Here is a 22773-nt window from a genome sequence, read left to right on the forward strand (position 1 = left end):
ATTCTTGGGGTGATTATTTCTATGGAGGGTGGTAATTATTTGGGGCTTCCTTCTTGTATAGGGAGAAGTAAAAAACATGTTTTTAATTTCTTGAGGGATCGAATTTGGAATCAGATTAATAGTTGGTCTAATAGATTTTTGTCACATGCAAGTAAGGATGTTCTCATAAAATCTAGGCTATTCCTACATATTTTAAAGTATTTTTGAGCCACCCATAGGCATTTGTCATGAAATTCAAAAACTTATGAATGGGTTTTGGTGGGGAAGGAAGAAGGAAGGGGAGAGGGGGATTCATTGGCTTTCTTGGGATAGAATGAATGGGTAGAAGGGGAAAGGGGGCATGGGCTTTTGGGATCTCCGTTGCTTTAATTTAGCTATGCTAGGTAAACAGGGTTGGCGGCTACTTACTGACCCAAATACCCTATTTTATAAAGTTTTCAAACCCAAATATTTTCATGATAGGGATTTTCTCAAAGCATCTCTAGGCAATAATTCTAGTTTTATGTGGAAGGATATTTTATCTTCTAGCATAATTTTGAGGCATGGAGTAAGGTGGAGAGTGGGGGATGGGGCTTCTATCAAAGTGGCTAGTGATCCATGGCTTATGCTGGACAATTATTTTTATATGGAGGATGGGGATAGTTTTGTAGACCCAAATTTAAAGGTAAGGGATTGTTTTGTGAGGGGCAAAGGAGGTGGGATATGGGGAAGCTTATGGAATTATTTAGTAGTAGAGATGTTCAAACTATCCTAAACACGCCTCTTAGTATTAAAAACCAATAGGATCGTATTGTGTGGCACTATGACAAAATGGGTACTTATAGTGTTAGAACTAGTTACTATCTTGCTTTGAGAGTACTTAGAAGAGGGGCTAGAAGGGTTAGAGGGATATGTTGGAATAGGGTGTGGGGTTTGTGAGTGTCTCCTAAAGTGAAGATTTTTTATGGAGAAGTCTTAGGAATATCTTGCCTATTATGGATCGACTTAGAAGGAAAAGGATAAATATTGATGAGGGCTGCCCTTTTGTGGTGAGTTAGAAACAGTGAGTCATGCCTTGGTTGAGTGTGTAAGGGCATGTGATGTATGGAGACTAGGAGGGGTAGGGACACCTCATTCTAACGTGAGCTATACATATTTTCTTTGCAGATGTTGGAGGGGAACGATTCTACCAGAGCGGAACACTTTGCAATGCACGCATGACTCGGAATGCATTCATTTGGAATAGCAAGATCATGTTCCATTTTGCCTGTCATGAGAAGGCATTGGAGGTTTTACTTGACTACCAAGAGTCGAGTGCATAGTTCAGTCGTGCTAGGCTTGTTCCAGTTTTGAGTTCTCATATAATGTAGGCCTACAATGGAGCAGAGCATGTTTTTGTCAGGGTGGTTGGCATGGGCATGTTGATGGTTCATGTTTTAGTTCCCCTCAGATGGCTACTTATGGGATTTGCTTTGAGGATGATAAGGGCATGTTTATTCGGGCTTTGTCTGGGTACTACGATGGATGTCCGATTCCAACAACAGTGGAGGCTCTTGCTTTTTGTTTTGCTTTGAACTATGCTAGTACCCATATGCTAGGAAATGGAGTGCTCTACACTGATTCGCAAGCAGTCTTTTATGCTTTAAAATCAATTTCTATGGATTTTTCTGAGTTCGGATTAGTTATAAGTGACTATAAGTCTATTTTAGCTTCTAGGCTTGACATTGATATCAAGTGGGTTAGAAGACAAGCTAATATAAGTGCCCACATCCTTGCTAGGGCAGCTTACCAAAATGCTCATGTCCAATTTACAGATAGTATCTCGACTATTTTATAGGAATATTTTTCCTTGAGGTAATGAAGTTCATTATTTCTTTTTTTTTTAAAAAAAACATAATCATAATTTTTTAAGATGATAATTAATTGTAATTATCATTTTAGTTATGAAAGTATGTAAAAAATTGCAAAGATTTCAACTCTCCTATTAGTGATGAACAAATGGTTTTTTTTTTGGACAGTTTAAATGAGCTATTCTCCAAAAATATAATAATGAAATTTTAGCTTAAACGGAAACCTCCGTTGTCCTTTTTTTTTTTTTTATCAATGATTAATTTATCAAGTAGATTATTTAAAAAGTAGGGCACTGAGAATTTATTGGACAATAGTCAATTGATTTGTATTAGGACTAACACTTATTCACAAATAAATCTTATTATATTTTATTTTTTCAATGTGAAATTCATTTCTCAATACTTATTTGATTATTCTAAGTTCAAATTTTAAGTTAGAATCTATTAAAAACAAAATAAGAAGATAACATAATTTATTTATATTGATTAATGTGTATAATTAATTAATTAAACTAACTAAAATTAGTGGCCATCTAAGATAGCATTTATCTAAAGACTACATATGTAAGTACATACATTCTAACATTTGTCTCAAGATATTAACTTTTTTTATGGAAGAAATTCGCAAAAATTCATTCTCATATATTATTTTCAGAAATCTTTTAGTATCCTCAATTTTTTTTGGCTCATTAAACACTTAAACTTACAAAATTATGTTTATTAAATATTTCACATACAAAATTATTCTATTAAATATTTCAACTTGTAAAATTAAATTAATTAAATAGTTATCTAATAATTGTAAAATGTGAAAGATGCACATCAAGGCATTGCCTAATGGTGAGTGCATATATGACCTGACAATAAATATAGGTTCGAATCTCCTTCCCCTACTAAAAAAAATTTGAAAGTTATTATTCCAAAAGTTGCATCATTACAAAGTTTAGATGCTATAAAAATGTTTATGCAATTCACTTAAAAGAATTAAACTTGTCAACTAATAGCGGTTTGGTTAATATATCTTCAATTTAATCATTAATTATTTATAACTATAAACTAAATACAAAATGGCTTTTGATATAAGAATATTAAAGAACGAAAAGGAAAATATGTAATTACTTTCAATAGATTATTTTCAATAGAAAAGTGATACTACCATCTCCATTATTACCCTCTTCAATGATTGAAAAGAAGTATATATAGAGTAACTTCAAAGTCGGTTCTACTTATCAAGCGAGAAAATTTTCTGATATCTAGAGTGACTATTTACCAATTATAGGGGTATAAAAGGGTTCTTGGTGAACTACATATGGATCCTTACAAATTTCATAGTCTATCAAATGCCTCTTGAATCTTGAAAATATATGTCCAAGACTGAGCTATGAACTCAGTGAAGATCTCAGATTGAGTTGTGGCCCAAAGAGCAGTCTGAGTTAGGCACATACAACTATTTACAAAATAAGTATGGCCTAGGACAAGCAAAGCTCGACATGCAAAATTGATCCGCGTGTTTGGACATTGGAACTGGCAAATGGGATGCTTCTGTTTGGGTGAGAATTTAAAAATTTTGAAATTAGTGCATTAATAGTTTAATGCCCACATAAAACTTAAGTCCCTCATTCTATCATTTTTAACCTCTTTGTTATTCGAGGGCCTCTCTTTTTAGAATCCCTAATTTTCTTTCTTTGAAAATTCTTCTCTTTCAATTGAAGGTGATCTTCATATTCTTGATTCATTCTAAAAAGATGAGATCCAAGCAAGCATCAAAAGGGAAAGCACTTGCCAACATTTTATCTCCTTCATCGAGCTCTAGTTCAAGCAAAAGAGATTTACAATTGCCCAGTAGACTACAGAGGACTCTTGTTGATTGACCTCATACATGAATTATTATATTAGACTGACTTCTTTGCAAGATTGAGTTGCTCTATAAAAGAATGAAGAAGTTCCCTTTATCTGAGTTCATGCTTTCGAGCAAGTATCTTCTCAACTGAGTAAGAGAGCTTGCTAAGAGAAAATTTGAATCTCACCTTTCTTTTATCTTGCAACAAAAAGACTTAGAGGAGATCTGAGTTAACTGTGGAGTACCTAAAGAGTATAGCTAAGCTTGCTAGTTATTATTGTGAGGGCTAAAGATGAACAAGGTTACACCACCCTTGTCGTTATGAACAAGACCCTTAATTTAAGTTCTTTCGTGAACTCCCTGACTTGAAGAATTTGGAACCATATTGAAGCTTCAAGATAGAAAAATCGTGAAGCCGCCACCTCTGAGATATTGTAAAAAACACGCTTAAGAGGTAGGTCCCACTTTTCTCTTAATTATGATTTGATTAGAATGCGTGCTTTGGTTAAATGCTTAATTAGGTTAGTCTAGATTAAATTAATCAAATATTTAGTTAGGTTAGTTAAGCTTTAATTAAATGCTTAATTAGATTAAATGTTTAATTAGGTTAGCTTAGAATTAATTAAATGCATGATTGTTTAGATTTAGTTAGTTTAGAATTAATTAAACACTTGCATGACCAATTAGAATTAATTAGTCAATTAGCATAGAATTAATTAATTAATCAAATACATAATCAGTTAACCTTAATTAAATGCTTTATTAGCTTAGAATTAGTTAGATACATGATTAAGATTAAATTAAAGCGTAACTAACTTAGAGAAATTAATTAAATGTAGGATTAACTTAGATTTAATTTAGTTGCATGTTCAAGTAGCTTAGGATTAATTAAATGCCTATTTAAATTAGGAAATTAATAATTACATGATTAATTAGACTTCCTTGAATTAAATTAAATTAGATTATATATGCATATCTTACTTAGTTCTCAATAAATGTTTAAATATTTAGATGTAAGTTTAGTCTTTGAATCACCTACCTTAAGTTAGAGACTTTAAATTGCATTCTAAGATTCAGACATCTCTTTTGAAAACTTAGAAAATGACTTAAGTACAACACTTATGCCTTAGAATTATGAGCATGATCCTATAACTTCATAATTTTCCATATATAGGAGTTGAATGCTTGTAATAGATGAATATTGAGGATTGTTTATCGTTTTGTGTGTTATGAAGGAATTGCATGTTGCTTTGCTTCATATGCACATGGCTTCATCTCTCTTCTTCTTCTTCTTCTCTTCTTTTCTCAAAGCTTTAGTCACTAAAGCCAAATGAATTATTTTTACACAAATTAGGCAACTAAAGCGTCTTTTTCAAGCTTTTGGTGACTAAAGTCAAATGAACCATTTTTACATAAAATAGGCGACTAAAGCCTCTTTTTTCAAATCTTTGGAGACTAAAGCCAAATGAACTATTTTCTATCAAATGGCAACTAAGCCATTTTTTCACAAATATGGCAACTAAAGCTACATTTTCTCAAACATGGTTACCAAAGCCAAATTTTCTCAAAATATGGCGACCAAGCCACATTGTCTTAAACTTGGCAATTAAAGCCAAAATAATTCACGTTTCTCAAACTTGGCGACTAAAGCCACTTTTCAATCAAATTGGTGACTGAAGCACTTTTTCAATCAAATGATGATTAAAGCCACTTTTTTTAATCATATGACACTATTTCTTTCAAAATGACGAATAAAGCCAAAATTTGACAAAAACATGATTTTCCACAATTTCACAATGAACTGCTTGGTTCTGATTCAGACTCGATTACTAAACTCAAGTTGTGAACTAAATATCCACAACATTTTTTTCCATTTTCATCCCTTTCCTCTTGCTTTCATTCAAATTTGCTTGTTTTATGCGCATGATGGGAAGATGTGTGATTGTCCTAGAATCTCCATAAGGGGTTAGAGGCAATACTCCCTTCTTTGCTTTCTTTGTGCTTTTCTTTGTGTTATTTATCTTCCTTTATTGTTTTATCAATACTTTCGTTGCTTTAATTTGGGAAAATATGTGGTCATCCTAGAATCTCCTTAAAGGGGTTTGAGATGAAATTTCCCTTATTATCTTTACTCATTTAAATTCTTTCTTTGATGAGTTTATGCTTAAATTGGGAGATGTGTTATCATTCTAAAATCCTTAAAACGGGGCTAGAAACGACACTTCCTTTTATTCGTTATCGCTTTATTTACTACTTTCTTTGCTGCTTTCTTTACTACTTTCTTGTAATTGCCATGCTTTATTCATCTTAAAATTATTTTCACTCGACAAAACATATAAACCGTAGGCTAATTATTTGATTGTTTTAAATCGAAAAACTAGTCCCTAAATCCTTCTCGGTTTCGATGATTAGTGCATTTTATCTATTTGGACTAATGTCCATAAGTCAAAATAGAATTTTCCTTAGATTTGTCAATCCACATTTTCAAAATATGTCATTAACATGCATTAAATCATTTTTAGAGTCTAATCACATATTATCTCCATCCTAAAAAGATAGTTCACTTTCTATTTTCACACAAATTAAGAAATATGGTTAAAAGATAATTTTATTCATATAACTTTTCTATTATGTGCATTTTAAATAACACATGAGTATTGAAATAATAACTAATAATTAATGAGGGTTATTGAAAATAAAGTAATTTAATAAGGGTATAATAGACAATTCAAGGATTAACTACAATGCAAAAAGGAAAGTGGACTATACTTTGGGACAAACCAAAAAGGAAAGATGGACTATCTTTTTGGAAGAAAGGGAGTATTAATATTATTTAATTATGATACTGGATGATTTACAATGATTTTAATAAATTACGCCACAGGGACATTTTGGCAATTTATAGTGTCATGAAACAGTGTTTTCAAAATTCAGTGTAATATTAGTATGTCAGTCACTTATTATAACATGCATGTGTGTGTATGTATGTGCATGTGTGATATTAGCCTTTAAATTTAAGGATAAGACAAACAATATTACTACACACTAGAACCAAAAAGCCACATCACATTTTTATCTAAAACCTAATAATGCCACATCATTTTCTTATCCTAATGTAATCTAGCCACATCACTCTTTTATCCTAAGGTAATCTTAATAACCAATTTGAAACAAGTGCTTATGATGCACCATACTACATAGCATCATTCCCAATGAATTCACATGCTTCAAGAATGTGAAGAAATAAGTCACATGCTCATTCTTTGTCAAACCCAATGCACTACACTTCCATTTCACCTAAAAATCCATGCCACATTTCTTCTTCCTTCACTTAACCTAATTCTCCACTAAGCTCAATCAATGGCCGCCACTTTCTAGCCTTCCAAACACCTCATTAAACATTGTATTTTCAAGAGATTTTCTAATTTTTTGGCTCCTCTAAGAAAGACCTGCAAGAATATCAAGTCATTTTCCAAGATCAAGATTTTTGGTAAAGTTCTCTTTTCTAAAAGTCTACTCTTTTTTCTAAGTTCTATTTTTTCTTTTCATTTAAAGGTTAAAACATATATTTTTTTATTAAAGAAAATAATTTTTTGTTAGAAAAATCTTGCATTTCGTACAAGTTTAAAAACATGCATTTTTTTGTTGATTTTTAGGAGGTGATACCTCCAAAGGTAAGGGTAAAGAGGTAGTGGAGGCTTAATTTTTCTAAGATTTGTGCTTATTCCCTATTTTAAATATATATTAGGATATTAATTTATATTAAGTGTTAAATGTGCATCCAATATATTTTTTTAAGCAATATAAGTGTTCATCTATGCCTGAGATGCCATATTTATGCATTTTGTGAAGTTACATGAAATTGATGGTGGTATTATTATGAAGTCAGAATTCTGGGCTGTTGTCCCTCTAAAATAAAAGCTTTAAAATTATATTTTCATGTTAGATTTCTTAAATATAGGTGCTAAGGATACTATATATGCAATTTGGTGATGATTTATGCCATTTTTCATGCCTGGAAGAACCTTTATAGCTATGTTTTCATGATTTTATGTTTGGTTTATCAAATTAAATGTTTAATCGTGATTATATGATGTCTAATGACAATTAATGAAAAGCTAATTTGATTTAATGTATATTTAGTGCATTAACTATGGTTGGCCAAACCATGAAAGTACTATTATGCAATTTTGACATGTGATTGAGGACTATTTGGAACATATTCCAAGGACTAAAAGGAAAATTTCCTAAGCTTGTAGAGTATTTGGACAAAAGAAAGACTTTAAGGACCTAAACCAATGACGAAAATGTGAATTTGCACTAATTATGGACTAAAGAGCAATTTGTGACTAATTAAGGACTATAATCATAAATTGGACCCTTAAAAAGGATTAATTGTGGACTATAGATAATTTAATATATCATTAGTCTATTTATTCTAAGTGGAACCCATTCATAATTAATAAAGACCTTAAGGATTAAAATATAATTTATACTTAATTAAGATGGTGATTAATTAGGATTAGTAATAATTAAGTAGTAGTAATAAATTAATTGGTTAGTAGCAATTTAATTAAGTGGATAAGTGGTTAATTGGTGATATATAGGTTAATTAGGTAATTAATTGATAAATAATAGGATTTTATGGCTACTAAATTAGTAAGTTAGGATAGTAATTTAATAAGTTAAAGAAATATTGGGTTTAAAAACCATCTTCGATCACTTAATTAATTAATTGATTCATTTAAGCTCAGTTAGGAGAGTATTAGCAAAATAAATGGAATATGGATTAATTAAATAGTGATATACTATATTAAAAATTAGTGCCTTAGGAATTGTATCATAGTCTTGGGATTTGTGCCTATTAGTGAATTATGAGTGATTATGAGAAAACATGTTATGATTATAAGTTTAATTGGAGGATATGAATTTTTGTGCAATGATAGTATATTTTATGAAATAAAGTATTTTTTGTGAACAAAATATGGAATTATTCAATTATGTATACATTATGAGAAATGAAGTATGGTTATGTATTTAATATAAGATTTATGAATATGAAATTATGATGAAGATATTTAATATGGAAGTATGGTTTTATGAATAAATAGAATTTATGAAAGAGAAGGTTTTTCAAACTATAATAAAATATTCCGATGTAATTATGAGACCAGGCGTTATATCTATGAACACTTATACGTATGAATTATGAAACGAATTAATTATAATAAATATTTATCAGTCTTGGGCTACTTGATTGAGTAAGTAGTTGTATAGAGGTATGACATGTCATAGGAATACAGTACTACCATATGTGCCACGCAATGTCTTATAGGGGCTAACAAACCTCATTTTCTAAATTTGGTCATTTGACTCCGACAAACGGATCGTATGATATTATACAGGCTTTCGAGCCATATATTCATTATGGAATTCTCTGTATGCTGTTTGATTCTTCTAAGTATGCTAAAGGTCTAATTAAAAAAAGAGAAAAAATAATCGTGTCCCTAAGCTTTGGCCTAATTAACACTTGAAGACCTCTATGTTTGAAAAGCAATTATGAAATCCTTAATTTTAATTCCGTCGATTGCTTGGTCCTTCCGACTACAACTATAAACTTTTTCCGTTAGTCTTAACAATATAGGTGGTTCAAACAAGAGAGAGAAAATTAAATCCTAAAAAACCCTAAGTACACCTTAAACTCCATCCTTCTTCCTCGTTTTATCACTTGTGCCAATGGAGTTCAACTCGTTCACTGACCCATTTTTCCATTCAGATTCGTTACTGGTGGAAGCCGACTCTTTTTTTTCCAGTTCGTGTATAGGAAGTTTGCACCAAGGTGATAGTAAACTATGAGAGGAAGTTTGTTGTAGACATTGGTGAAAGAGTGATGCGTTTGTAGACACTCAAATTTTGCCCCCTAAAAGTTCCAGTGATGATATACCATTTTTTGTATAAAATAGAATCGGAATTCCTAATCACTCTGGTTTTTAGACTAATGGTTCCTAACTGAGATTATCTACGTGTTTAATCATTTTTACTTTTTGAAGTCACCGGGTGTTTTACGATGAAATTGGACCTAGAAAGCGCATCGGGCCACCTGGCACACTCTCTAGTGCACCGTCTTATTTTGTGTGCCACCTGGTCCATTTTAGTAAAGTGGACCTAGTCCCGTTGCGGGGCCGGACAGTGAAATTTTTGTCACGTCAGCCCTAGATGGGCCACCCCACCCTCAAATGTCTATAAATAGACATTGGCGGGTGAGCCAAAAGGGAAGATTTTTTGAATTGCTAAGAGAAACTCTTGCAAATTTTTCTCTCAAAACTCCCTTAACCTAAAATCTATAATAAGTCTTATTGATTTGGTTAAGAGAGAAAAGTTTTCTAAAAAGAATCTAAGTAAGTTGCAATCATTCTTTCTAAAAACACACACCTAATCTCGAATTTTGGACTATTAGTTCAAAAGCCAAGTTGTTTAGATTTCTTCATCCACTTTTGAACTAATCTTCAAAAAAAATCCTCAAAGGTAGTTTCTAAGAACCTTAGCTTCATTCCTACACCTTTTTCTTTCTTTTTTTTTTTTTTGGTGTTTTAAACACCTCTATGGGGTCTGGTTGAGAGGGAGACTAAGGATCAACCAATAAAGTCTCTTTGTGCCCTGTGGCGCGCTACCTAAGCAGTGGCACAAGCCACTACTTGTGGTGTGCCACATGAGCCCAAATGTCTTATTTTTTTGACCCATTCTTCTTGTGAACCTTCCTGATTTGGGAAGGGCCTCGCGCCACTATGTGGGGCACATGCCATACCCATATGGCACACGCCATAGCCCTTAGTGGTGCAAGGCTCTTCATTTCAGAAGTCCTAAATGTGAAAATCTCAATAAATGCCCCTTTCTCGGACATCTAGTGACCTAGCTCCAATCCTAAAGGGTTTGGGATGCATATTTGATCATAAATGGATCCAATAAACAATAAAACAAGGTTGAAAGCTGTGATTGATGAATTTTTTCATCATCCTGATGATCATCAAGATCAAGAGCTTAAATCTTGATTAACCATTTAGTTTCTCGTCTTTTAATTAAATGCTCTTTGCATTACAAGCACTTTACTTTTCTTTCATTTAATTTTATGCTCTCTAATTTGATGCCTTTATGTATATTATTGTGCTAACCCCTTATTCATCAAGTTCCTATTTTTCTCATGCATCATTTCTTCATCTTTATGAATGTGTGATTGTTGGATGATTGGGATGTATGCTTCGTTATTCTGTAAATGTTGCTTATCATTGTGTTTTGCTTATTTTGCTTCTTATTGTGTTTAGTATTCATTATGGAGAAATTTAAAGAGATCTTAATGGATCTCATTAAAGAGCTTATTTGTAACAAATAGATTAAGTTTGGTAAATTTGGAGGTATGAGGGTAGATTGTAACAATTATGATGGTTTTATTTTGTAACTCTTTTCTCCTCCCTCTTTCTTCATGAATGTTTTATATTTCATGTTTATTATGCTTGCAATAACTTGTGTGAATGACATGTTTTACAAAAATTGCATAAAAAGATTTACATCTCAATTTTAGTTAATCGTGTTATTACTAATTGTGAATCTTTGGACAACGAGGAGGCCGGTTCAACCGGGTGAAATGGGTGCCTAATACCTTACCATTTCGTACCTAACTACTACACCCCATTTCTGGTTTAAAACCGAATTAGCTGATTCCAAAGAATCGACTAATTTGAGAATTTTTCCCTAATAAGGGTGGGACTCCGAATAAAACTCTTACCAAAGTGAACCAAGCCCGTTCAATTCCATACTTCTCTAACAGTGTCTTTACTTCTGCTTGGAACTAAACTCCATTATCGGTCACTATATGATAGGGATTCCATATCTACAAATCAGGTTCTTTTCAATGAATTTGGCCATTTGCCTGGGGCAGCCAGCTCAAGACATGTTGGAATCCATCTCCTCTAAATCATCGATACTGGTCTCCTCGGCTTCTTAAATGATCACATGCCCGCGTCCAGCTCCAGAACAAGCATGCCCACCACGCTGCGCCCCTCGACCTCGACCAGCAGGTGGCGTCGTGCTAGCTCTCTATATACATACATGAGTATTAATAAATGCACTTTATGCATACATAGTATATGCATTGCATGTTTTCTCTTGTGTTGTATTGTTTTTACTTATATATGTGCTCATCTGAGAGCCTCACTACTGCCAACTTGAAGCGTGTCGCTTCATACAGCTGGCACACCTTATTATAGTCATCAACGGATACCTGTAGAATAAGACATAGGTAGGAGCAGAAAATAAGAAAGCAGAATAATAAGAGGCAACTATCAGAATAAAGAGTAGAAATTATTCACATGAGTTCAGTCGAGCGGTGACATCTAGTATGGACTCACGAGATGTGTCTCCAGCATGCCTTGTGCAGTCTGACCTATACGGTCTTAAATAAAAGAGAAAGAGGCACCCAGCCCGTGCTCCGATGTGCTGACAACAATAGCCAAATCTGGAGCTCTAGGCTTAAAACCTCTCCTCACGTGCTTGCCATGCTGCTACTGCTACTACAAGAGAAAGACAGTTTATGAATGGAAAACACTAGGGCAAAACCAAAAATAGAATAAAAGGAGATAACATTCACCTGTACTAGGGCATCACCCTGGCCTTTATCCAGCTCCTCCGCCTTAGCAAAAGGATCAAACTCAGATGGAGGAGGCATGTGGACCAGGAGCAGGGTCCGCACAAATACAGCATAAGCGCCGGGCACAAAGTTGCAAGGTGATCAGTGGTAGCCGACCCTCTTCGAGCAGCTACGATCTCCTGCTCTAGCCGGATCGATCAGGTAGACAACATATAATATAGGACACCATGAGGAACTCTCCTTTTGTCTGGGCTAAGCTCCTACTCATATACCCTCTCTCCAAGGTAATACATATACTAGAATAGACCCAAAAGGAGGAAACATCTATGCTGATAGACGACAGCTGCCTGGATGAAATCAGGAAAGTCAACTGCATCTCCCCATGAATATCTCTCTATCTGTAAAAAAAAGAGAGGAAAGAAAAAAAAAAAAGATAAAGCAAAAAAAATCAGAAAAGAAAAAAAAGAAATAAAAAGAAAAGAAAGAAGACAAAAAGAAAACAAGAAAAACAAAACAAAAGAAAAATGTAATGAACCAAGGGAGGTAGCGATTTACCCAATCCCAGCTCGAGCGGTTCAGCAGCTGACGGAACATCATAATGTCTGAGGTAGTATGAGAATACCTCTTACTATACCGCCATGCTCGGCCACGAGGTAGAGATTTAGCATTAACATTGCCCTCGACGCCGAACAATGTGCTCACAGGCCTAGATTTGTACCAAAAGTAAAGCAGAAATCAGTGAATAAGAAGTGAGACAAGAATAAAAGCAGACAGCAAAATATGACCAAAGGATATAACTGTATACCTCTATAACCCGTTTGTAGCTGACCTTCAAGTGTGCTCCATGGACACACAGGTCCATGCCATAGTAAAGATAAGACAGAGCGGCAGCTCCCTAATTAAACTACCTGGTAGCATCCAGGTCTTGAGGTGGTGGTAGCAGCGCCAAATCTGTGTTGTTACCATAGTTCATAAATAAGGTAGCCGACAGTAGATAGAACAGGTAGGCCCAAGTTACCACATCCACGTCCATCTCTGCCACTCGCTCCCAAGGCATCTCCTGATAGTGAGCATGAATGCTCTCATACCTAACCCTCTGGTTGAAAATGGTGGGCTCCATGCCAATAGCAGCTCATAGGCTCACCTGTAGGCCTGGATAGTCTAGTGTCCTCATCCTATCATCAAAAACCACTGACCGACCTCCAAACGATAGTCCTGTGATAGCTGCGAAATCAATCGATGTGATGGTGGCACACCCAAAGCTATTCCAAGTGCCGCACCAAAGCTGTCTAAAGTAGCGCATCAGGTCGACCAAAGTGTCATATCCATTCATCTATTGAAGTTGTCCCAAGTGGCGCACCCCGAAAGCCGTCCTATGTGGCGCACACCAAAAGCTGTCCTAAGTGTCGCATCTCATTTCGTCTCTCACCGTCCAAAGGATAACCTCCGAAAAACCTCCGAAAAGACCATTTCAAAAATCAGGTCGACCAAAGTGTCATATTCATTCATTCGTTTAAGCCATCCCAAGTGGCTCACCCCCGAAAACCGTCCCAAGTGGCGTATCTCATTCTGTCTCTCACCGCCCAAAGAACAACCTCCGAAAGGAGCATTTTAGAAATCAGGTCGACCAAAGTGTTGTATCCATTCATCCGTTGCAGTCGTCCCAAATGGCGTACCCTGGAAGCTGTCCCATGTGGCGCATCTCATTTCGCCTCCCATTGCATTTATCAAAGTCGCCGATCGAAGCAGATAACGCAAAAGCCGCTAACAACCACCACGGCACAATTAGTTCACCCAACAAATGCCGTAATGGTAACTCATATCAACAAAGCCACCGAAATGGCGCACTTCATCCATTAAGTTGTTCATACAACGCAAACCAGGTAAGTATTCTCTTACTTAAGCGTCTACTTTACACTTCGATGACATTTTGCTTAAAAAACAAAATATTATCAAAGTGGGGGGAACTTGTAGACACTCAAATTTTTTTCCCTAAAAGGTTCAGCGATGATACACCTTTTTTGTATAAAATTAGATCGGGATTTCCGATCACTCTGATTTTCGGACTAATGATTCGTTGCTGAGATTTTCTACGTGTTTAACCATTTGTACTTTTTTGAGGCACCGGGCATTTCATAGTGAAACCAAGCCCGGAAAGCGCATTGAGCCTGCCCGACACACTCCACGATGTACCATCTCATTTTGCGTGCCACCTGGTCCGTTTTAGTAAAAGTGGGCCCGGTCCCATTGCGAGGCCAGACAATGGCATTTTTACCACGTCAGCCCTAGATGGGGCCACCCCACCCTCAAATGTCTATAAATAGACATTGGGGATGAGCTACAAGGGAGGATTTTTTGGATTGCTAAGAGAAACTCTTGTAAATTTTCTCTCAAAACTCCCTTAACCTAAAATCTATAATAAGTCTTATTGATTTTGGTTAATAGAGAAAAGTTTTTTATGAATCAGAGTAAGTTGCAATCAATCTTACTAAAAACACACATCTAATCTCGGATTTAGGACTATTGGATCAAGAGCCAAACTGTTTGGGTTTCTTCATCCACTTTTGAACTAATCTTCAAAAAAATCATCAAAGGTAGTTTCTGAGAACCTTAGCTTCATTCTTACACCTTTTTCTTTCTTTTTTCGGTGTTTTAAACACCTTTATTGGGTCTAGTTGAGAGGGAAACTAAGGATCAACCAAAAAGGCTCTCTGTGTCATTGTGGCGCACTGCTTAAGCCAGTGGCACAAGCCACTGTGTGTGGCGTGCATCACAGGCTTATGGCTCCTGCCACATGAGCTTAGATGCCCTATTTTTTGACTCGTTTTTCTTTTGAACCTTCCTGATCTGAGAAGGGTCTCACGTCACTATGTGTGGTGCACACCACAAGGTGCAAGGCTCTTCATTTCAGAGGTCCTAAATGTGAAAAGCTCAATAAATGCCCCTTTCTCGGACATTCAATGACCTAGCTCCGACCCTAAAGAGTTTGGGATGCATATTTGGTCACAAATGGATCAAATAAACAATAAAACAAGGTTGAGAGCCGTGATTGATGAATTTGTTCATCATTCTTGATGAACATCAAGATCAAGAGCTTAAATCTTGATTAACCATTTAATTTCTCATCTTTTAATTAATGCTCTTTACATTACAAGCACTTTACTTTTTTGTCATTTAATTTTATGCTCTTTAATTTAATGCCTTTATGTTTATTGTTGTCCTAACCCCTTATTCATCAAGTTCCTATTTTGTTCATGCATCATTTTGTTGGCTCAAGGGTCAATTTTATCTTGAGATTTTAATGATTAAGCAAAACAAATAAATTTAATTATTTGTGCTAATATTATTTTATGCAAATTTATTTATGTTTAAATATGGAAAATAATAAACAAGGTAAATTCCAACAAATCCAAAATTAATTGAAGATCATTAAGACCATTGAAGATTTTAGTGATTAGCATTTTAGGATTTGTTGTAGAATAGAGAGAATATTCATTTATAAGTACAAAAATATTTTTTCTCTCTTTCTCAAAAATAATTTTCAAAAAGTTTCCTTGAAAGTTAAAAATCTCGTTCTTAAATTCACTTGCCTAAATGAAAGAGATTTGTCACAATCATTTTTGGTAATAAATTTTTGAAAAAGATTTTCTCATTTTCGGCAACTATCTCTATAAAAATCTCGCTTTTATTCACTTACCTAAATGGAAGAGATTTTGTCTCAATCATTTCTGGTAACAAATATTTTGAAAAAAAGATTTTTATATTCTGAAAATATTGTTAAGGAAAGTCCAAAATCTTGCTTTTATTAGCTTACCTTAAAAGAAAAGATTTTGACTCAAAATATTTTTTGCAACAAGATCTCCGTATCTTCTAGTTTTGGAAAGTCAGAATTCTTATTTAAAAGCTAAAGATTTTACTTTCTAAAACGGGACTTTCATCCCTCTCTATAAAAGGCGTCTTTCCCTTATAAAGACGTGGGTTTTTATTTTAAGAGTATAAGTCCATTGATCAAATGTTTTAATCTCTCAAAACTTGCTGTTAACCCCCTTATTTCTTTTCATCTTATTGCTTCACGAATTATTTTTAAGAGAAGAAAAATTTTATAACAACTTTTGAAAAACAGTTCTTTTCTTTAAAACGGTTTTCTAATCTTGATTTCTGTTTTTCTATGCTTACATTTGTATTTCTCTCTGTCTATATAGATTCTGTAATTTGTTGTAGAGAAGTTTTTATTTGAAAAACTTTTATGTATTAGCTTAAGTGAAAAGCTATTGTGAAATAGGTTATCAAGCGACCTTCTCCTTGTGTGGGATTCTAATGTCTTGATTTGAGTTTCTGTTCTCTACAAAAACAGAAAGGGTTGAGGTTGACTAGAACCTTTAGAAAATCTAGTGGGACAAAGGGTAGATCTAGGTGTTGATATATCGCCTTGTACTGCTGATTTGTCTCTTACCCTTAAAAAGAGACAACATAGTGGAGGATCTCAAGATGAGTCTTAGGGAGTGGATGTAGGTGAGTTAGTGCCGAACCACTATAAATCACTGTGTTGATCTTTTTACTCTCTGAAGTTCTGCTTCATACAATTTTACTTACACTTCTATTAATCTTTTAGAAATGCTAAGTTGTTAATAGTTTTGTTATTTTAAACTCGAATAAGCTTTATCTTTATCGAACATTAGAACTCTGGATTTCTGCATTGTGAAAATACCAAGTACTAATTTGTTCTTCTAGATTCAGTATATTTCACAATATGGGTTTTTAATCAGTTTTCTAAGTTTACTTAAAGCTTTGTGAAGCAGTTTAGAAATTCAATAACTGTCTCTTATATACTCTTTAATATTTGTCTAAACTTTATAAGGTAGTTCAAAAACGTAATAACTTTCCTTCATAAAGTCGTTTTGAAATTATTTAAGATATTGTGAAGCAGTTCTAATCAATAACTGCCCTTTACAAAGTCTTTCTATTTTCTGCATAGAGCTTTATGAGGAAGTTCTAATCTTAATAACTTACTCTCGCAAATGCATTCTATTTCCGCTGCAACAGAATTCTGATTTTGTTTTTGATAGTTAAATTTTAATTTTTAGAAAACCCAATTCATCCCCCTCTTGGGTTATGCCATACATATACGAGACCCACAATCTAGAATCAGAACTTTGGCTCTTGACTTACCAAAGCTTAACAGCTTAAAAGAAAGATCCCATGGCAGCCCCACTTCCTCTTATATCTTTAGAAGGTCAATTTGTTTCTAGACCTCTTTTGTTCAATGGTTCTAATTACTCTTACTGGAAAACTAGAATGGAAAATTTCATAAAATCAGTCGACATAAACTGTTGAGGAACGTCATTACTGGTCCTCATATTCCTATGAAAACTGTAGAAAATGACAGAGTTAGAAAAATAGAAGAAGAATATACTGTTGCTGATTGGAATGATATTTCTATAAAAACAAAAGCTATTAATATTCTTCACTATGCATTAGATTCAACAGAATACAACAAAGTGTCTGGATGTAAGTCTACAATGGAAGTCTGGGAAAAACTTAGAGTTACCTATAAGGGTACTGATCGAGTGAAGGAATCCAGAATTAATATCCTTTGGAGAGAATATGAAATGTTTAGTATGAAAGAAGAAGAGATTATTGCTGAATTAAATTCTAGATTTACTAATATAGTTAATCCTTTGAGAACTCTTGGAAAGGAAATTTCAGAAGATGAGTTTGTTAAGAAAATCCTTAGAATTCTACCTAAAAAATGGGATTGTATAAGAACTATTATGAATTACAAAGAGAATCCCGTTACTTATGATTATCTGATAGGAACTCTTGTTTCAGAAGAGATGAAATCTTCTTTGATTGTAGAAGATAAGAAAAAGAAAGGACTAGCTTTGAAAGTAGTTTCTAGTGAAGAAAGTTCTTCTGATCTTGATAGTGATGATTTAGCTCTTGTTGCTAAAAGATTCAAAAAGTTCTATAAAAAGAGTGGTAGGCCACAGAAAAAATTTATTAAAAAGTACTTTTCACCTAAAAATAGCAACTTGCCAAAGAAAGAACCTTTTGAAGTGTTTGTTATGAGTGCAACAAGTCCGGCCATATCAAGTCTAACTGTTCTAAGCTGAAAAAGAAGTCAAAGAAAAGATGAAGCAGGCATTCGTAGCTGCTTGGAATGATTCAAATGTTTCTAATTCAGAAAGCCAAAGTGACCAAGAAGAAATTTCAAATATCTGTCTAATGGCTAGTATCAATTCTGACTCTAAGGAAATCAGTACTCTGACTTCAACACAGAAAACTGAAAGTAATGAAACATATGCAACGGGGCAAAAGCGTGAAGAAAGCAATGTAAGTATTTCTGAACCTGAATTTGAAAATGATCTTTTAGATACTTATAATAACCTTTGCAATGAATTTGAAAAGCTTGTTAAAAAGCATGAAGTTCTAAAGAAGGATTTCAGAAAGTTAAAAACTGAATGTAATCATTTGAAAGATGCTTTTTATCAAGAAGTTACATGCAAAGATCTCATCATAGAGATTAAAGATCTTAAAGGTTGTAATGATAAATTTTCTGAAAATCTAAAATACTTTGAAGAAAAATGTAAGAATTTGAATTCTGAAAATGAATCTTTGAAAATTGAGATTAGAAGTCTAAAGTCAATTTCAGAGTTGTTTTCTAAAGAAAAGACAAGTTTTAGCTATGATAGCAATTCAAAACAGAATCATGTTTTTAATAAAAAAAAATGTTGTTTCTAACGTTGTGACTTTAGAACATCTGAAATCTGACAATCTCAACAGAAAGAAAAATCATAGTAAGTTGAATACAGCTGTTACCACTAACCCTCCAGGACCCAATATGAGTTGGGTACCTAAATCTGCGTGATCTTTTCAGATGTGCCTGAGGAGTGATCTGAAAATAGAAATGTGGTGCATGGATAGTGCTTGCTCTAGGCATATGACTGGTGATAGAAAGAAATTTACCAGAATAGAAAAGAAAAAGGGAGGTACAGTGAGCTTTAGAGACAAAGCAAAAGGTAAAATCATTGGTATTGGTGTGATAGGTTCTAATCCTTCAATAGAAGATATATGCTTAGTAGAAGGATTACATTATAACTTGTTAAGTGTAAGTCAGATTTGTGATAAAAATAGAAGAGTGATCTCAGAACCCTCTTATTGTGAAGTTCAGAACATGCATGATAACAAAACTTTATTTGTTGGAAAAAGGTTTGGGAATATATAACTAGTAGACCTTTCTGATATGCATAACCTAGATATATGCTTAATTTCTTTTGACAATTCTAGTTGGTTATGGCATACAAGACTTGGACATGCAAGCATGCACCTTATTTCTAAACTGTCTAAGAAAGATTTGGTTCGTGGTTTGCCAAAGCTTAATTTTGAAAAAGATCAAATTTGTGATGCTTGTCAATTAGGCAAACAAACCAGAACATCTTTCAAATCTGAGGGCATGGTTTCTACTTCTAGACCTTTAGAATTGCTACACCTTGATTTATTCGGACCTGTTACTCCTTCTAATCTTAGAGGAAAGTTCTATGCAGTTGTTGTTATAGATGATTACTCTAGATTCACCTGGACACTCTTCCTTAGAAATAAGGATGAGTCATATGACATGTTTGTTCATCTTTGCAAGAGAATACAAAATGAGAAAGGATACAACATCTCTGCGATGAGAAGTGATCATGGAGGAGAATTTGAAAATCAGAAATTTGATGCTTTTTGCAAAGAATTAGGAATATATCTTCCATAACTTCTCAGCACCTAGAACACCCTAGCAAAATGGAGTAGTGGAACACAAGAATAAAACACTTCAAGAAATGGCTAGAACCATGTTGAGTGATTCTAAATTATCAAAGTATTTCTGGGCAGAAGCCATTAACACTACCTGTTATATTCTAAATAGAGCTTTGGTAAAATCTAAACTTAAAAAGACTTCATATGAGCTATACAAAGGTAGAAAGCCAAATATTGGTTACTTTCACATTTTTGGGTGTAAATGTTTTATTCTAGACAACAAGAAAAATCAACTTGCTAAATTTGATGCTAAATCTTATGAAGAAATTTTTCTAGGATATTCTAGTAATAGTAAAGCATATAGGGTTTTTAATAAGAAAACTCTAGTTGCAGAAGAATTTATTCATGTTGTGTTTGATGAATTTGACTCTACTTCTAGATTTTAGAAAATGATGATGTTGTAGATTTTAATCAAGAAAAGCAGAATGAATAATCAAAACAACTAGAACAACCAGAAAATGAGCAAAACGTTGATAATTAGGCTGAACTAGAAGATGAACATGAAGATCAAAATGCAACTGAAAATCAAATGCCAGAAACAGAAAATGAAAATTCTCAATTACCAAAAGAATGGCGATTCCATAGGTATCATCCTCAAGAGGACATCATGAATAATCCTTCAGAAAGGATGATTACTAGAGCTCCATTTAAGAGATATTTTGGTAATGTTGCTTTCGTTCCTCTATTAGAACCTAAAAACTTAGAAGATGCTCAAAATGATGAAAGTTGGATTCTTGCTGTGCAAGAAGAACTAAATCAATTTGAGATAAACTAAGTTTGAAAACTTGTTTCTAGACCTAAAAACCATTCTGTTATTGGAACAAAATGGGTGTTTAGAAATAAGCTTGATGAACAAGGTAATGTTGTGAGAAACAAAGCAAGGTTAGTGGCTCAAGGATACAACCAAGAGGAAGGTATCGATTTTGATGAGAATTTTGCTCCGGTTGCTAGACTTGAGGCCATCAGAATGCTTTGTGTATTTGCATGCTTTAAATTTTTCATGTTGTATCAAATGGATGTGAAAAGTGCTTTTCTAAATGGTTTTCTAAATGAAGAAGTGTATGTAGAACAACCACCTGGTTTTGAAGTCTATGATAAACCAAATCATGTTTACAAACTCACTAAAGCTCTTTATGGTTTGAAACAAGCTCCTAAAGCTTGGTATGAAAGATTAAGCAAGTTTTTATTAGAAAATGGTTTTTCTAGAAGAAAGGTTGATACTACACTATTTATTAAAAATAAAGCACATGACATTCTAGTTGTGCAAATCTATGTTGATGACATAATCTTTGGTTCTACTGATGACCTTCTTTGTAAGGAATTTTCTAAGATTATGTAGGGTGAGTTTGAAATGAGCATGATGGGAGAATTAAATTTCTTCCTTGGACTTCAAATCAAACAATGTGATAATGAAATTTTCATAAACCAAGGTAAGTATACTAGAGAATTGTTGAAACGGTTCAAAATGGAGAATGCCAAGGTATGTAGTACACCAATGACTCCATTCTCAAAATTAGAAAAAGATGAAAAAGGTAAGGATGTGGATATTAAATTGTTTAGAAGTATGATTGGTTCTTTACTATATCTAACTGCAAACAGACTTGACATTCACTTTAGTGTTTGTTTATGTGCTAGATTTCAATCATGTCCCAAAGAATCTCATTTAATTGCTATAAAAAGAATCCTAAGATATCTTTGTGGACCTTCTAATTTCGATCTGAGGTATTCTAAAGGTGATATATTTGATCTTTTTGGGGATAGTGATTCTGATTTTGCAGGAAGCAGAATAGATAGAAAAAGCACGTCTGGAGCTTGCAAGTTTCTAGGTAGCGCCTTTGTATCATGGTTTAGAAGAAACAAACATCTGTTGCTCTTTCTATTGCAGAAGCAGAATATATTGTTGTTGGAAGCTACGTTGAACAAGTTCTATGGATCAAGCAACAATTGGCAGACTATGGTCTAAAATTGGAAACAGTGCCAATTAAATGTGACAACATAAACGCCATCAACTTATCTAAGAATCTAGTCCAGCATTCTAGAATCAAGCACATAGAACTCAGACATCACTTCATACGTGATCATATTTAAAAAGGTGATACAATGATTGAGTTCATTCCTAGAGAAAAGCAATTGGCAGATATCTTTATGAAACCTTTAAGTGAAAGTCAATTCTGCTTAATTAGAAGAGAACTCGATATGTTAGTTTTAAACTCTTAACTTTAGAACTCTATAAGTATGTTCTAAAATGCTTTCTATATTTGAGATTGAAAGACTTGCTCTGTGTTACGTTTTAATATTCTATTCTGTGTGATTTTAAAAAATATTTTTGTCTAAAAGAGATGCATAATGCTCTGATATGAAATTCTAATGTCATTATCAGATTCTATTTTTAGACAAAATAAAAAACAATTAATTTCTTTTATTTTATTTTGTTGTGTTTATTTTATTGTGTTTTGTGTCTTTATTTTATCTTGTTTTGGCGGTATTTTCTTTTTAAATATTTGAGTCGGTTTAACTTTCCTTAAAAATCATTTTTATTCATTTAAATTTTCTTCTTTATTATAACTTCTCTTTTAAGTGTTTCTTTCTTTCCTAAATGTTATAACTTCTCTAAATTAATCATTTTTCTTCTCTATTAAAACTGTTTTATCTTCTCTTTTCCCCTC

General features: G+C 33.6%; 1 protein-coding gene across 1 annotated transcript; it reads left to right on the forward strand.

The window, feature by feature from the left end:
- Nucleotides 1-340: 340 nt before the first annotated feature.
- Nucleotides 341-1816, forward strand: LOC149496782 (uncharacterized). Its single transcript, XM_089719920.1, has 4 exons — nt 341-664; nt 784-910; nt 1147-1268; nt 1382-1816. The coding sequence occupies exons 1-4, from the start codon at nt 341-343 to the stop codon at nt 1814-1816; spliced, it is 1008 nt and encodes a 335-aa protein (XP_089576046.1).
- Nucleotides 1817-22773: the final 20957 nt, after the last annotated feature.

The sequence above is a fragment of the Jatropha curcas genome, chromosome 4 (genome assembly GCF_041381405.1).
Source record: "Jatropha curcas cultivar XTBG-Jc1 chromosome 4, XTBG_Jcur_1.0, whole genome shotgun sequence".
Classification (NCBI taxonomy): Eukaryota; Viridiplantae; Streptophyta; class Magnoliopsida; order Malpighiales; family Euphorbiaceae; genus Jatropha; species Jatropha curcas.